The sequence below is a fragment of the Somniosus microcephalus genome, chromosome 17 (assembly GCF_052327205.1).
Source record: "Somniosus microcephalus isolate GS21.2 chromosome 17, FLI_Smic_1.0, whole genome shotgun sequence".
In the NCBI taxonomy this organism is placed as follows: Eukaryota; Metazoa; Chordata; class Chondrichthyes; order Squaliformes; family Somniosidae; genus Somniosus; species Somniosus microcephalus.
In genome coordinates this window covers 9,985,261-10,001,153 of record NC_141003.1, presented here as the reverse complement: position 1 = coordinate 10,001,153, position 15,893 = coordinate 9,985,261, and the positions used below count along the sequence as shown (strand labels likewise).

At 42.6% G+C, this 15,893-nt stretch overlaps 1 protein-coding gene across 5 annotated transcripts in view; it reads right to left on the bottom strand.

The window, feature by feature from the left end:
* Positions 1–15,893, bottom strand: part of nedd1 (NEDD1 gamma-tubulin ring complex targeting factor) — a 58,147-nt gene that overhangs the window by 34,070 nt on the left and 8,184 nt on the right. For 4 of the 5 annotated variants that reach the window (XM_086009906.1, XM_086009910.1, XM_086009909.1 and 1 more), the window contains exons 2-6: positions 13,335–13,478; positions 12,469–12,563; positions 12,088–12,204; positions 10,197–10,337; positions 7,879–8,108 (exon numbers count right to left, since the gene is read on the bottom strand). In XM_086009906.1, coding sequence (XP_085866032.1) covers positions 7,879–8,108; positions 10,197–10,337; positions 12,088–12,204; positions 12,469–12,563; positions 13,335–13,470 — 719 coding nt within the window. In that variant the 5' untranslated portion in view covers positions 13,471–13,478. Of the gene's footprint in view, positions 1–7,878; positions 8,109–10,196; positions 10,338–12,087; positions 12,205–12,468; positions 12,564–13,268; positions 13,293–13,334; positions 13,479–15,893 lie in introns of those variants that run through there. The other variant, XM_086009907.1, reaches the window with a different exon arrangement.

Genomic DNA, 15,893 nt, shown 5'->3' with positions numbered 1-15,893 from the left:
CATTTCAGTGAGTTGAGAAGGGATCTAGCACAGGTGGACTGGAAACAAAGACTGGCCAGGAAAGCAGTAAATGGGCAATGGCAGGCCTTCCATGCGGAGATAGTTCAGTACAAACCAAGCATATTCCCATAAGGAGGAACGATGGGGCATCCAAAGCTAGAGCTCACTGAATGGCAAAGGAAATAGAGGTTAAAATAAAACAGAAAAAGGTTTATGACAAATATCAGGAACAGAAGAATCAAAAACCAGGCAGAATGCAGGAGGAAACTGGAAAAGGATACAAGGGCAAAGAAAGAATATGAGAAAAGATTAGCAGGTAACATAAAAGGGAACCCAGAAATCTTTTATAAACATATAAAAAATTAAAGGATAGTTAAAGGAATGCTGGGGCCGATTAGGGACAAAAAGGAAATCTTCTTGTGGAAAGAGGTCATGACTGAGTTACTGAATGAGTACTTTGCATCTGTCTTCACAATAGAAGAGGATGAAGTTAATGTCACAGGAGGAGGGGGAGCAGAGATAATGCATAGGATAAGAAAGGAGGTGCTAAATAGGTTGGCATCACTCAACATTAACAAGTTGCCCAGTCCAGATGGGCTGCATCCTAGGTTGCGGAGGGAAGCTCGGGTGGAGATAGCAGGAGCTCTGACCACAATCTTTCAATCCTCCTTGGATATGGGAGTGGTGCCAGAGGATTGCAAATGTTACACCCCTGTTCAATAAAGGGGAGAGGAATAAACCTGGTAACTATACAATGTCAGTGGAGGGAAAACTGCTGGAGACCAATGTCAAAGACAAAATTAATTCTCACTTGGAGAACCATGGGTTAATGAGGGACAGCCGGCACGGATTTGTTAAAGGCAAATCGTGTCTGACAAACCCGATTGTGTTCCCTGATGAAGTAACAGAGGGTTGATGAAAGGAGTGCAGTAGATGTTGTATATACGGACTTTCAAAAGGCATTTGATGAAGTACCACATAACAGACTTATTCAAAAACAGAAACACATGGTATTAAAGGGATGGTGGCAACTTGGGTAAGTAATTGGCTAAGGGATAGGAGGTGGAGAGTAGTGGGGAGTGTTACGTATGTGTATTGTATTGAACAATTAACACAAAGACTTAAACGTATAACTCAAACAGGTCTTTACTGGTTGGAGGTAGGGACTATACTGAATACAAGATTACTGCACAGTGCTTATATACCGGTGTGTTCACCCCCGGTATTACGTCTACAGCAGCCTGAGAAAGTAGTACATCGCTTAAGGTGGAACAGGCTTAAGCTCTCTTAAGGTGGAACAGGTTACATACACAACACTCCTCCCTTCTTAGCTTTATAGTCATCCCCCCCATTTAACATAACGTAATAACATATATACATATATAACTTCATGTTTAACGTAACATATCACAGATTCAGTCTCTGCGGAAAACAGTTCACAGATTCAATCTCTAAGAACAGTTGCAACATACTCTTAGTGGGAACAGTTTACAGGTTCAGTCTCTGTGGGAACAGTTCGTAAATTCAGTCTCTGATCTTAATTCGTTCCAGACAGCATCTTTTCGTAGTGTTCGGCCGGAGGTAGTAGAAGTAACAATATTTTAAACAATTATTATTTTCGGCCTCTTCTTTTTCTTTTCTGCCTTTTTACAACTCTTGTCGTTCCCATCTTCTCGGCGGACAGCTGTAATGCTACCAACTCTCTATGTTCTTTAGACCTTAAGTGCTTCCTCCGGATTTCAGCACTTTGGGAGTTTCCATCACAATTTGGGCATACCACATCCTCATAGTATTCAATATCACTCAACAGGTCGAGAGGCCCTTCTACTTCTTCCTTACCCAACTGGACGCTATCCGACTGCTGTTCCTTCTCTATCTCTCTTACTTCCCGTAGTAGAGCCACCTTCTTCCGATGTTCCGTAGACTTTTGGTGCTCCTCCATGATTTCTGCACTTTGGGGGTCGAAGTTACAAGCTGGGCAGGACAGGACATCGTAATATTCGGAGTCGTCCGACAGGTCATGGTAATATTCGGTGTCGTCCTGAGCTAGGCCAGCGAGAGGGTCGTCTATTTCCTCCATACCCAGCTGGACGTTAGCCAGCTCTTGTTCCAAATCCAGACATCTTTCCTGAAGAGACTTCTTCATGTGTACCTCTGCATCCAGCTTTTTCTGGGCTTTCAGCAAGTCGTTTACTAGTGACCTCATTTGTGATTTTAATACTTCAACTTCCTTTGGAGATTGATTGCTCGGACTATGCAATCCCTCTACCGGAGCAGCTGTTTCAGCGGTCTGTTGTTCTACATTGACGTGAGTCAGCGTACTTTTGGCATCCAATGGCTGCTCTGTTGCAGTCGTTTCAGTCTGTGTCGTCACATCAGCCATCTCAATGACTTTTGAGAGCTCCGAACCCTTTTCCTTTGAAGATCGCAGCTCGTGTTCAAGTTTTTCCCATTTCAGAGTCTTGTCCCTCAGCATATGAAGGAGTTGGCTGACCGTTAACTCTTCTGACACCAGATTATGGCACGCACCTTCAGAACCTGAATCAGCTTTGATTCGTTTGGCCTCCTCGCGCAGATGGTTGGTGTGCTCCTGCTCCATTTTCTCCATCAGTTGCTTCTGTTGCCTTTCCAGATTCTCCCACTCTGTAACAAAGAACTTTTTTATTTCATTCATCTCTTGCTCAAAACGGCGAATCATTTGTTCTAATTGCTGTTGTAGTTTGAAATGGAGTTGAGTTCGAGCCCAGTGTCCCTCAAAAATGTGCATATCAGTAGACTTGACAGACTCAGAATTCTCTGTTAAACTATGTTGTTGTTGCTCAGTGGAATTCTGTGCTGAAACTTTGTCTTTTGCACATGGGTTGGTCTTACCATCATCAGTTCTAGAGTCTGGGCTGATTATCTGCACCGAGTTCTCACTCTTTATGGCTTTTAGCGAATGCCAGTCCATATTTATGTTTCTAAACCACTCCCGGCCTAGTAGTGGTGGACCTCCCTCCGGTAGCACATATAAGTCCATTATTTGACTTCCTTCGCCCTTGTTGGCCACTGCAACCTTTATTGTCCCGATGGGGTACACTCTGCCCCGTGTAGGTTGTCAATATAATCTCCGTATCCTGTAGGGGAATATGTTGGAATAACCTTCTGTAATCTTTCTTATTCATGACCGACAATGCCGATCCAGTGTCCAATTCCATTTTTACTTGGACTCCTTCTATCTGAAGAGTAACCCAAATTGTCTGGAGGTCTGCACCCTTACCAACGTTGAGTACCCTTAAGCTAGCCAGTTCAATACTGCTTGCGTCTGAATCGGACTCCTGTTCGGCCACCTTGTGTACCTTTGCGTATTTCCCTTGCGGTGACTTCTTGTTGCTGGTCTTCTTCCCTGACCTGCATACTCTAGCTATATGTCCAAGCCTACCACAAGTTCTACATTCTTGGTTTTTAAACCAACACTGGTTCTGATCATGCGTTGTCTTTCCACAACGATAACATTTGCCAGAACTCACACCCAATTTGTGTGCACTGAGCTCCGGTGACCGTAGCTGCATTACTGCCGTGCCTCTCGCTGCGGCTTCGTGTGCTGCTGCCATAGTGACCGCCTTCTCAAGCGTCAGCTCATTCTCCTCGAGCAGTCGCTTTTGTGTATCCTGTTTAAATAAACCACACACAAATTTGTCTCGAAGTGCCTCTGTCAGTCCCGTTCCAAACTGGCAATATTTCGCTAATTTACGCAATTCCAGCAAATATTCAGCATTGCTTTCATGCTGTAGCTGCCTTCTGTCGTAAAATTTAAATCGTTCCGCTAGCATCAGCGGCGTGGGGTTTAGATGATCTTTCAGGACAGTAACAATCTCATCGAACGTCTTATCCGCCGGTTCATCTGGTGATAACAGGTGTTTCAATTGCCCGTATGTCTTCGCACCCATTAAATTTAATAATGTTAGAGCTTTATCTTGGTCACGAATTTTATTGGCCTTACAATAATTTTTTACTCTTTCAACATATATGGCCCAATCTTCGAGGTCACTATCAAAGGTGCTAATATTCCCGTGTTTAGGCATTGTAGATTTGCAATTTCTCAGATTTTCTTTTCTTTACTTGTTATCAAAGATGGCGGCTTCCCGCTCTTGCCGTCGTCCTCCGCCCACAAAATGGCGGTTTTCCCGCGCTTGGCGGTCTTCACCCGTCCCCCGACGCCGTCTCCCTTCAGCCCCCGAGTGCGGCCCTTATCAGCGGATGCGATCGATGGCCCGGCTGCGCCTCGCACTTGAAAGCGGCCCGGCCCTTATCTGCCGATCGCTATCGCCCTATACCTCTCTCTTCCCCAGTCCTGTCTTCTACTCCGGTTCACAAGCTGATGGAGGCTTCAGGGTCCTAATGCCTGTCGCTTCCAGTGGGGTGGTGAGTGGTGAGGTTTGAAACCTCTCTTCAACCGCCGTGGAATAACTGCCGCAGGGTAAGAACCTGACTCGTCGCCAGTGTTAAGTATGTGTATTGTATTGAACAATTAACACAAAGACTTAAACGTATAACTCAAACAGGTCTTTACTGGTTGGAGGTAGGGACTATACTGAATACAAGATTACTGCACAGTGCTTATATACCGGTGTGTTCACCCCCGGTATTACGTCTACAGCAGCCTGAGAAAGTAGTACATCGCTTAAGGTGGAACAGGCTTAAGCTCTCTTAAGGTGGAACAGGTTACATACACAACAGGGAGTGGATGTTTTTCTGACTGGAGAGAAGTATCCAGTGGGTCTCCAGGGTTGGCATTAGGACCATTGCTTTTCTTGTTATATATAAATGACCTGGACTTGGGTACAGGGAGTAAAATTCAAAGTTTGTAGATGATACAAAACTTGACAACGTAGTAAATAGTGAACATGATAGCAGCAGACTTCAGGAGGACAGAGACTGGTGAAATGGGCAGACACATGACAGATGCAATTTATTGTGGAGGAGTGTGAAGTGATGCACTTTGGGAGGAATAACATGGAGAGGCAGTGTCATCCAAATGGCACTATTTTGAGGGGGTGCAAGAGCAGAGGGACCTGGGGGCGCATATTCACAATCTGTGAAGGTGGCACAGCAAGTTGATAAGGCAGTTAAGAAAGCGTGTGGGATACTTGGCTTTGTAAATAGGGGCAGTGAATACAAAAACAAGGAAGTCATGCTAAACCTTTACAAAACACTGGTTAGGCCTCAGCTGGAATATTATGTACAATTCTGGGCACCACACTTTAGGAAGGATGTCAAAGGTCTGGAGAGGGTACAGAGGAGGTTTACCAGGATGATACCAGGGGTGAGGGACTTCAGTTGTGTGGAGATTGGAGAAGCTGAGATTGTTCTCCTTAGAGCAGAGAAGGTTAAGGGGAGACCTAATATTCAAAATTATATGGGGTTTTGATAGAGCAAGTAGGGAGAAACTATTTCCTCTGGCAAGTGGGTCAGTAGCCAGAGGTCATAGATTTAAAACAATTGGCAAAACTAGAGTGGAAATGAGGAGAAATTTCTTCACACAGAGGGTTGTTAAAATCTGGAACGTACTCCCTGAAAGTGTGGTGGAGTCAGATTCCATAGAAACTTTCAAAAGGCAACAGAACATGTAACAGGAAGAGGACTATTTTGCAGGATTATGGGGGGGGAAAAAGCTGGGGTGTGGAACTAAATTGGACAGCTCTTTCAAAGGGCCCGCGCAGGCACGACAGGCCAAACGGCCACCTACTGCGCTGTAAGATTCTATGATTCAGAAGAAATCATTAGTGTGTGAAATTTCAGAGGGAAAACAATTGAAATGTCAGTTCTGGGTGAGAGGCAGTATGTTTTACAAATTAATATAAAATGACAATGGTAGGTATTTAGTACATTAAGGATAATTAAAAATAGAGGGCAACCATACCAACAGTGGTAGGGCCTAAGTTCACGTCCAGCATCACTAGGTTGTCATTTTTAGCCATGTAACCATGAGGAAGTATAAAATAGAGGCAAGTGCTTTCACCGGGAACAAAAAATCAGATGAACTCTTGGGTACCTTCCAGTCAACTGGTAGTAGCAGAAGCCTGAAAGCTCGCTGCGCTCTCCCTTACTCCCACACCCAGACAATTAGTGAGGACTTACGGTGAGCAAAGGAGACCAACTGGGGAGGAAAGCAAATAACCTGAAAACACGAGTGTTACACAAAAAGGAGACTGGATCTTGTGACCGGCACGAGCATCTGATCAGTGTACAACTACTCGAAGTGGTTTCCCTATTTTTAGAAAGTGTCCGACCATAGCTCTAATTAAGATGCGAAAGATTGTTTCCCTGTTCAATAGCAACAATTATGTATGCAAAACATTTAGTAAGTCTGTGCTTTTAAAGTATTTTTACCCCAAAAATATATACAAATAGTACAAAGAATTGATTAATAAACAGACCTATGCATGTTAAGATAGGCTCCTTTTGAATATATGTACTGCATGCTGCTGTGTGCTGTTCAAGCTGTGAAAAGCTAGATATAATGAAGGGATTGTAACCATGTTGAGAATAGAACTCAGACTGTATCTTCAGATGTTTGTTGTATCTTAATTTTCCTTGCACTTTCACCTGAAGACAGTGACCCATGTTGAGGTACAGTTCCATGCCTCAAGATGGCCATTATTTTCTCCCTCAACTCGAGTACTAGACAGACTATTGATCCCGTGGCAAAAGACATTCCTACCGATCTTCTTTCCATTCACATTTATAGCACGAGTTCCTTCACAAGATTCAGGACAAGTGAATGCTGGTGTTTGTCATTGCACTATATCACTCTAAGACCACCTGGTTTTTTGGACCCATTAGCACGACTTGCTGTATCTCAAAGTGAGGATATACTGGCACAACTGACCAAGCAGATCTGGCAAAGTGCCCACAGGTTGAGTGCACAGCTCTTCAAGCAGTCAGCCAGCCTGGAACAGCTAGGGGGTTGCAGCGGTTGATTATAATCCATCACGTTTACTTCTAGAAGGCGGCACACAATGCCAAATGGAAAAACACAAACTTGCATGTATATAGTGCCTTTAACAGTAAAATGTCCCAAGCCACTTCACAGAAATGTAATCGGACAAAATTTGACATCGAGCCACAGAGATATTAGGACAGATAACCTGGAGGTACATTTTAAGCAGCATCTTAATGGAGGAGAGGGAGAGAGAGAGGTGGAGGTGTTTAGGCAGGGAATTCCAGAGCATAGGGCCGAGGCAGCTGAAGGTACAACTGCCAATGGTGGGGCGAAGGAAATCAGGGATGTGCAAGAAGCCAGAATTGGAGGAGCGCAGAGATCTCGGAGATTGTAGGGCTGGTGGAGGTTAGAGATAGGGAGGGGTTATGGCATGGAGGGATTTGAACACAAGGGTGATCATTTTAAAATTGAGGTGTTATTGGACTGGGAGCCAATGTAGGTCAGCGAGCACGGGGTGGTGGTGAACGGGACTTGGTGCGAGTTAGGATATGGGCAGCAGAGTTTTGGATTCGAAATTTGCTACCTGCAACACTTCAATACTTCACAGTGTGATGTGCCAATGATTCTCTCCAACAACAGATACCGCTTGATGAGAGCCTCCTGCGAGTTCCCATGTTCCTGCCTACTATCTTAGCAATTTGAAAAAATGGTTGAATGCCCCATGGCTTCTTATGGAGACATAAGAATGGGTAATTCAACTTATAAGTTGTCTACATTTGACAAAGATCACAACTTCCATACAATAGTCCTCTTGGCTCTTCAGGTCAGGGCTCCGATATACCAAGCTTTCTCCAGTGGGCTTGCTAATTGCCAGATTTGACCCACGGTGCTTTAAGATCACTTCACAATCAAGATACGTAATGTAGCTGCCAAACATCCCAAAACATACTCACATCTTGCTGGATGAATCGTAGCAGTTGATCTTTTTATCCAAGCCAACTGTGGCAAACAGCAGATCATTTACTGGTGAAAAGCACAGTCCAGAAGCTGGAGCCTTGTGAGCATTTTCAAAGGTATAGTGAGGTTGTTGTGTATTAACATCCCAAAGAGTTACAGTCCCACTGTCATGGACACTTCCCAGTAAAGCTTTTTTAAAGACTGAATACTTTAGGTCTTGCACTGGCTAATAAAAGGAAAAGGAAAATCAAGCAGAAATACTTTTCAATGTGCAGCTGTGGAAGGAGGGAGGAATAGAATGTGTGATTTTCTGCCACCAACATGAAAAAACATTTTTTATACAGTTTTCTATTAACAACTGACTGAATTGACAAGTTAAATTATTTTATTGGGACAAGAATACTGCTTAAGTCAATTTGATTTGGGAAAAAAACATCTTATGTTAAATACATGGTCACACTAGTTTAATAAATGTTCTACATTATACTTTAAGCACTATGTAACCAGTTATTAATTGGAGTGCCAAGACAAAAGAAAGCTCAGTTATGTCTAGTCTCTTTGAAGTGGTTTGTGTAGGGCCATTCTGGTTCCATATATAACAATCAACAGTTCCAACTTGTTGACAGATTAACATGCTGATTTTGCAATATCGATATTAAAAAGGCATTTAGTTGGAAACAATTAACTGAAGTGAAACCAACTTTTTGAACTTCTAGCTAATGTACAGCTTTTCTGATATTGCATTTAGTTATAGGGGTGGGCAGAAGAGGACAAATTAGTTGAATACATTTCCATATTTATTTGACTGGACAATGTTTATTTTTTGGACTCGACTAAACTGTAACACAAACATGACTATCTCCCAGAATGCAGTCACTGCCAGGAAAAAATCAGCAATAACGATTTCCCCAAGGTAGCAGCATCCACTAAATTAATACAATACAATACAGGACAGTAATCAGGAACTTCCCCTCTCTCCTTCCTCCCCTTCCCACACACAATTTGTAAAAGACAGGCCAAGGGATTCAGCAACAGTGCAAAGGTGGAAATAAGGAATTTTAAATCATTCTTTTTTTTTTTTTAAAGTTTTACCCTCGTATTACAAATACAGGTAGACTATCCTTTATCCGAAAACCTCGGGACCAGCCGTGTTTCGGTTTTCGGAAAATTTCGGATTTCGGAAGGTATTTTATAAGACTGGGAAATTTGTCCGCGGGGGGTCGGGGTCGGCGGTGGGGGTCCGCGGGAGTCGGGGGTCCGCGGGGGGGGGGGGGGGGTCGGCGGGAGTCGGGGTCGGGTCATCGGCGGGGGTCGGGGTCGTGCGCACGACTTACGCTGACCCTCTGCTCAGCGCAAGTCGTGCGCCACTCTGGTCATGTCGTGCGCACAACTTACGCTGAACGAAAAAACCTTTGGTTTTTAGAGGGTTTCGGTTTTCGGAAGTTCGGATAAAAGGTAGTCTACCTGTATAATACAAACACAGGGTATATTTCTGTTTCCTTAGACTCTAGCATAAACTGTTCCTATCAAATAAAGATAGGCTAAGTAAAGTTACCTCTTTTAGTTATGCAAAAAGTGCATAATCTCATTTCATGTAGGATGCTGGCAGCCAGCAGATATAGGAGATTTTCAAGTAAGCGGTTTGGGCTCGATTTAAACTCAGATCCCGTAAATAAAAGACCAGTGCCTAATTCACTGTTCCCGAGAGGAGCACACTTAAAGTGATAGTGGAGCATATCACCACATGGCTAGAAAGCGAGTTCCTGCGTAGGTACAACTGTAGAGAAACCGGTGCTGAACAGGCAACTTGATGTACTCATTTGAAATTAGGCTCGGTATGTTAACTAAACATTTTAAAACAGACACCAATTACCAAGTGTTATGCAAAAACAACAAATTTACAAGTGAATCACTTTCAGTTATCGAATCAGAATGATACAGCACAGGAAGGAGGCCATTCAGCTCAGTGTGACTGTGCTGGCTCTGAGCTATTCAATTAGTCCCACTCCCTGCCCTTTCCCCAGAGCCCTGCAAATTTCCCCCAAGTATTTATCTAATTCCCTTTTGAAAGTTACTATTGAATCTGCTTCCACCATCATTTCAGGCAGTGCATTCAATAAGTTATCCCAATAAAACCTCCTCAATCAAGATTATGTCTAATAACTTCCTGAACCAGACACTCAAGCCATAAGCTATATCTGAAAATTTATTTCTCATTTTCCCTAATATTCTGCCAGTTTTCAAAAGTAGGGAAAGAGCAGATACAAACTGTTTAACCAATGCTGTGAAGTCTGAAGTTTAAGAAAGTACGTACCTGAGATTTACCGTGGCCAAATGGAGTACTGGAAATATTTGTAGTAATGCTGTGTACGATAATATCACCACTGCGGGAACCTGAAGCTATATAGTAGTCATTCCAATTGAAACATACACTATTCACTTCTTCCCGGTGATCCTGCAATACACATATTGTTCATTAGTATAAAGCCAGAGAAAGTGGTTTTTAGATACGCAAATTGTAAAAAAAAATTAAACAAAAACGTTAAAGACGACAACACTAAGATAAAGTGCTAGGAATGTTCTATTAATTTGTTACATCTCCACAAGCAATTAGGAGTATAAAAATGTAGTGCACAGTTTGGAAGTGGAATCCTGAGAGTCTCAAAAGATATAGAATGACTAAAGGCACTCAAACACCAAAGCACTTATCCTGAACTGAAAGATAAAGATTACAATGCTTAGGGAAAGTAGGTGGGGTGATACAAACTCAAATCTGAATATCTTCTCCAATCCAGTGGATTCAGTTGCTCCCGTAAGCAGGCTGAGCACCTTACTTTTGTGGGATTTGGCTCACACTGCCTTGTATCTATTTCTACAATAGCATAACCTAAGATTCTAACAACAGTACCACCCCCACCCACCACCATGTATTCTCTCTGAAGGCAGAGCAAGCAAATACCTGGTGAGGGTATGAATTAAACAAATTATTAAGCTGCTTTATTTCACAGGGAGAGAACAAAGAGCAACTGTTAAGATCTGCCTCATTTAGTTTAATCAGTAACTTATATCTTTATGTAATGACACAAAGTAATGAACACGCCACACTTCCCCACATCAGTGGCTCATCTTAGTAACTTAACAAACATGCCCATGTATTTTATCCTAAGCAATTTTAAGTAAACACAATTTTTGGTGTTGCAATTAAATTTGTACACTAAAAGCAACATATTATTCTATCCAAACAGCCAAAGAACAAAGGAAAGGGATGAAAGATGCTACAAAAATACATTCCAGGCATACAATGTCAAATCAGTTTCAAAACTGTAGACACAAACTCTGGGATTTGCATCAGAATATTTCTTACAACTATCAGAATACAATACTCAATGCAGTTGGTCTTCTGCTGTCTGTAGTTGATAGTTAGTGCATGTAAAAACACAAGCCAAAAATGTCCAGTTTGAAATTCCTCACATGGTATTGAACAAGATGTGGGCGTTTCTGACAAGATCGGCATTTACTGCCCACCCCTCGTAGCCCCGTCTGAGTAGCTTGCTAGGGCAGTTAAGATGGGGGAGGAACTCACATGTGGGACTGGAGTCAGAGGCCAGAGCAGATAAGGACGGCAGGTTTCCTTCCCTAAAGCATATTAGTGAACCAGTTGGGTTTTTACAACAATCTGACAGCTTCATGGTCACTTTTACTGAGACGAGATTTAAAAAAAAATATAAACTGAATTCAAATTCTCGAAATGCCATGGTGGGATTTGAACTCGTGTTACTTGGATTATTAATCCCGGCCTCTAAATTACTAGTCCAGTAACATAACCACTACACTACCAGTTTTTTATATTTTTACCCTGTAGCTCTTCTCGGCACTCCATCATCAAAACAATCTGCGTTCCTTCAGATCCTCTTGACCCACATACTGCTCCCAGGGTGAGGGGCCAAACTGACAAAATGTCCCTAACTTCTGCCAAAGGTCCCCATGCCCAGCAACGGAAAGGTGCATGAAAACAATTTGATCAACTTGCTCGGATTCTCCCTCCCCTGTCTGTGAGACAGCAGATAGCCTTTATTGTGCTCCTCCAATGCTGAGATTGGGGAGTCACCATGTGGGGAATTATGAGCATGAATCTGTGACATATCCGTCATGGCACAGCAAACCGACTTATCCACTAGCACTTGACCGTTGCTGCAACAGAATACCTTCAGCGTCCGATGAGATCTCTTCGACTTTATATCCCAGATATTGACGGTGTTATCAAGGCCTCCACTTACAATACACTTGGAAGTGGAATTCAGACTTATACATGTCTGTTTTCTCTGTGGAATGAAAGAAAAATTGATCAAAACGGACTCAAAAAGACACATTAAATGGATTAAAAACAGAAAATGCTGGAGATACTCAGCAGGTCAGGCAGCATCTGTGAAGAGAGAAAGAGTTAACGTTTCAGGTCAATGACCTTTCGTCAAAACATTAAATGGAAGGCATTCTAACTAAATTAGTTACAAAGAATTCCCCCAAACTTTATAGCCATGCTCCAACTTTACACAAGTTTTAGTTTTAAATAATAAAAAGTTACATACCCCTTCGGCAAGATCTTTTATCGGAACTGGAGTAGACCTGCAGGATGACAGTACTATTTTGTCCCCATTGCTGGATGAGCTCACCAAACACTGATGTGGAGGAATGAAGGTAAAATGATTGCTTTTAAGAATTGGAGTTATTTTGCCTCATTACGAGAGCCAAATTATTACTATCTGAACCACAAAATGCTATGTAAACAAAGCTGTAATTTGGATATTCAGTGGCACTCAAAGTGAAGACAAAACATTCTTAGTTTTGCATGAGGTTTATTATCGGTCTTTACTTAAGTTAAAACCAGGCTAAAAAATGTTCAAAAGTCTATTTTACCCATGATTATGTTTTTGGTCTATTTTAAGCAAATAAGTTTAAAGCAAGCACAGAACAAATGAGTTTTTTTTTAATTTAGGAAGAATTTGAACACATTCCATAATGACATACAAGGGTATTAGTAGGCAATCATGGAAATGTTAGCCTTTAATTAGATCGAACTAGTGGTCAAGGCCACGAGAAAGCAGCAGAAGGAGGAAATCCAGCTGAAAAGGGAAGGATGGTAGGAGGAAGAGACGAGCAAAAAAATAAAAAGCAGAGACCAGAAATTCCAGCAGAACAATGAGAAATCTGGGAGTTGACCACCACATGTAGATCAATGCAAATAAAAATCATTCCTCCCTGCCGACCTAAAAATGTTGTATTGCAAACCTCAGAGCAAAACTTTTCCCTTGCAGCTCAATAAATTGGGGCCCTGTTAACACATTTTAAAATCAATTGCCACAACATTCTAATAATGACATCCGATTACATTTTGCATTTGATTAGATTCTCATACATGCAGTAGATACTGGCAGCACAGAGTCCCAAAGGATATTATCAACGGTCCAGCAAACAGAAGTTACTTCACAGGGCTTCTTGTGAGGGTTAAACTGTTCCACCACGGTCATGGAAACCGAATCCCAGATTTTAATGTCATCCCCACATGAGGCTAATTTGATGCTATCCGGCATGGTATATCCTGCAAAATAAGAACATGGGATACATGTGAAATATGACAGCCACCAAAGTAAAGCTCTTGGTTAAGTATACAGTAGTTTCGCAAAAACTGAATAGATTCGGAGTCTGAATATAGATAAATGGAATGAAAAAAGACAACACACATACAGAACATAAATATGCAGAGTTTATACTAGTCAGCTTTTCAGGTAGCACCATCCTGACTTGGACATATATCGCCGATCCTTCATCGTCGCTGGGTCAAAATCCTGCAACTTCCTCCCCAACAGCACTGTGGGAGCACCCTCACCAGACGGACTGCAGCGGTTCAAGGCGGCAGCTCACCACCACCTTCGAGGGCAATTAGGAATGGGCAATAAATGCCAGCCTTGCCAGAGACGCCCACATCCCAAGAACGAATATTTAAAAAATGTATGCATGTCTTCTTCTTAGGCATGTATACTGCTGTTGACAGTGTTCAAACAGATACAACAACTTGCATTTTATAGCAGATTTAAAACATCCCAATGCACTCTGCAGTCGTGGTAAGAGGAACAAACACTGAGCCGGGGAGCGAGTTTAGGAAGGATGATTGAAAGCTAAGGAATAAAAGATGGGTTTTAAGAAGGTCCATCAGTCCGATACCTCGATTCCAAACTGGACGAACCCAATTTGTGCAACTGACTGCAAATCAAATACTTCGGACCAAAAGGGAGACCGTTGAAACCGCAATTATATACAACACAGAGGCTTTCGTGCAAGGGCAGGGTAAGCCATTTATAGTTGATAAAATAAAATTGATAGCAGTATTTTCCCATTTTGATAATTTTAGCAAAAAGTAGGCATGAATAAATGGGGGTCAGTAGAAAAAGGCTTGCATTTCTATAGCACCTTTCACGACATCAGGACGTCCCAAAGCATTTTACAGCCAATGAAATATTGTTGAAGTGTAGTCACTGTGTAATGTAGGAAACACAGCAGCCAATTTGTGCACAGCAAGCTCCCACAAACAGCAATATGATAATGACTAAATAATCTGTTTTAGTGATGCTGGTTGGGGGATAAGTGTTCAAAACCGTGCCATAGGATCTTTTATGTCCACCTCAGTTTAACGTCTCATCCGACAGACAGTTCCTCTGACAGTGCAGCACTCCCTCAGTACTGCACTGAAGTGTCAGCCTGGAATGTGTGCTGGAGTGGGACTTGAACCCAAAACCTTCTGACTCAGAGGCAAAAGTGCTTTAACTGACCAACTATTTGCATTTAGCACTGCTTTAAAGATTCCTACCCTCCGAGGATGGCTTAACCAGTATGAATAAAGAAGGGAGAGAAAATGCCAATTTTTAGTTGTTAAGCCCCCCCCAGGTTGAAATCAAAGTGTTTTATCCAGCTTAGAACTGGAATTAATGAGTATAACAAACGGGAAGGTTCTCAAGTATCACAACAGCACCGACAGAAGTGAGCCGTATACAAAAGCTCTTTTGTCACAGGTAGGGGCAGACAGATTGCAGTAAAGCAGGGAGAGGAGAGTGGTCCAGCATCAGACAGGAAATTGGCGCATGTTCACAATGGGCACCAGCAGGCAACCGGCTCATTGCAGATGGCGCCATCTGTAGATGGCGAAGCAGCAGTGTGCAGGAACAGGCAATGATTGAGACATGCTAGCTGGTCTAGAAAGACCTGCAGCAACTGTCAGCCACCTGCAATGCACAGACTAAGCGTGAAAAGCCACCACTGTCCTTCAGTTTAATGCCACAGGTCCTCCCCCAGCACCCACGAAGGACATGCACTATTGACACTTTGTTTTGCTCATCAGGAAATATTCAGACTGCAGGATACCAATGATTAGGAGATAGGTCTAGAGAGTGCTGTTGAAATTTGCAGATGTTACCAAAATAGGAGGTGTAGTTAATTCTTTAAAAGACCAAAGGAAGCTGTAATGGGATATTGTTAAGATAGGGGAATGGGCTAAAAAGGGGCAAATGGAATTCAATGGCAGTGTGAGGTCACGGTAAAACAAACCAGCAGTACAGGAAACTTTCGATTAACCGGCCCCTAAATAACCGGAGCGCTCTATCCACCGGCAAAATTCAGGAGTCGGTTCAGGTAACTTTTTTTTACTTTTAGTTACTTTTTTTACTCCATTTGTTGCTGTGTAAGGGTGTAGCTGAAGCTGTTGCTAAGCTACAGAGACGCTTGCAACTTGTGCCCATTGTTTTGAAGCAGCAACAGGGTTTGTTGCTTTATACGGAGCTCTGAGCTCCGTATCTTTTACTATAGCGTTCGGTTATCCGGAATTGTTGATGAACCGGCACCACGTCGGTCCCGTCCGTGCCGGATACCAGAAAGTTTCCTGTAGTTATAATCTAAATGCAAGCTGGCTCGATGCTGTGGAAGAGCCGTGGGATTTGGGGGCACAGGTTCAAAGGACGTTGAA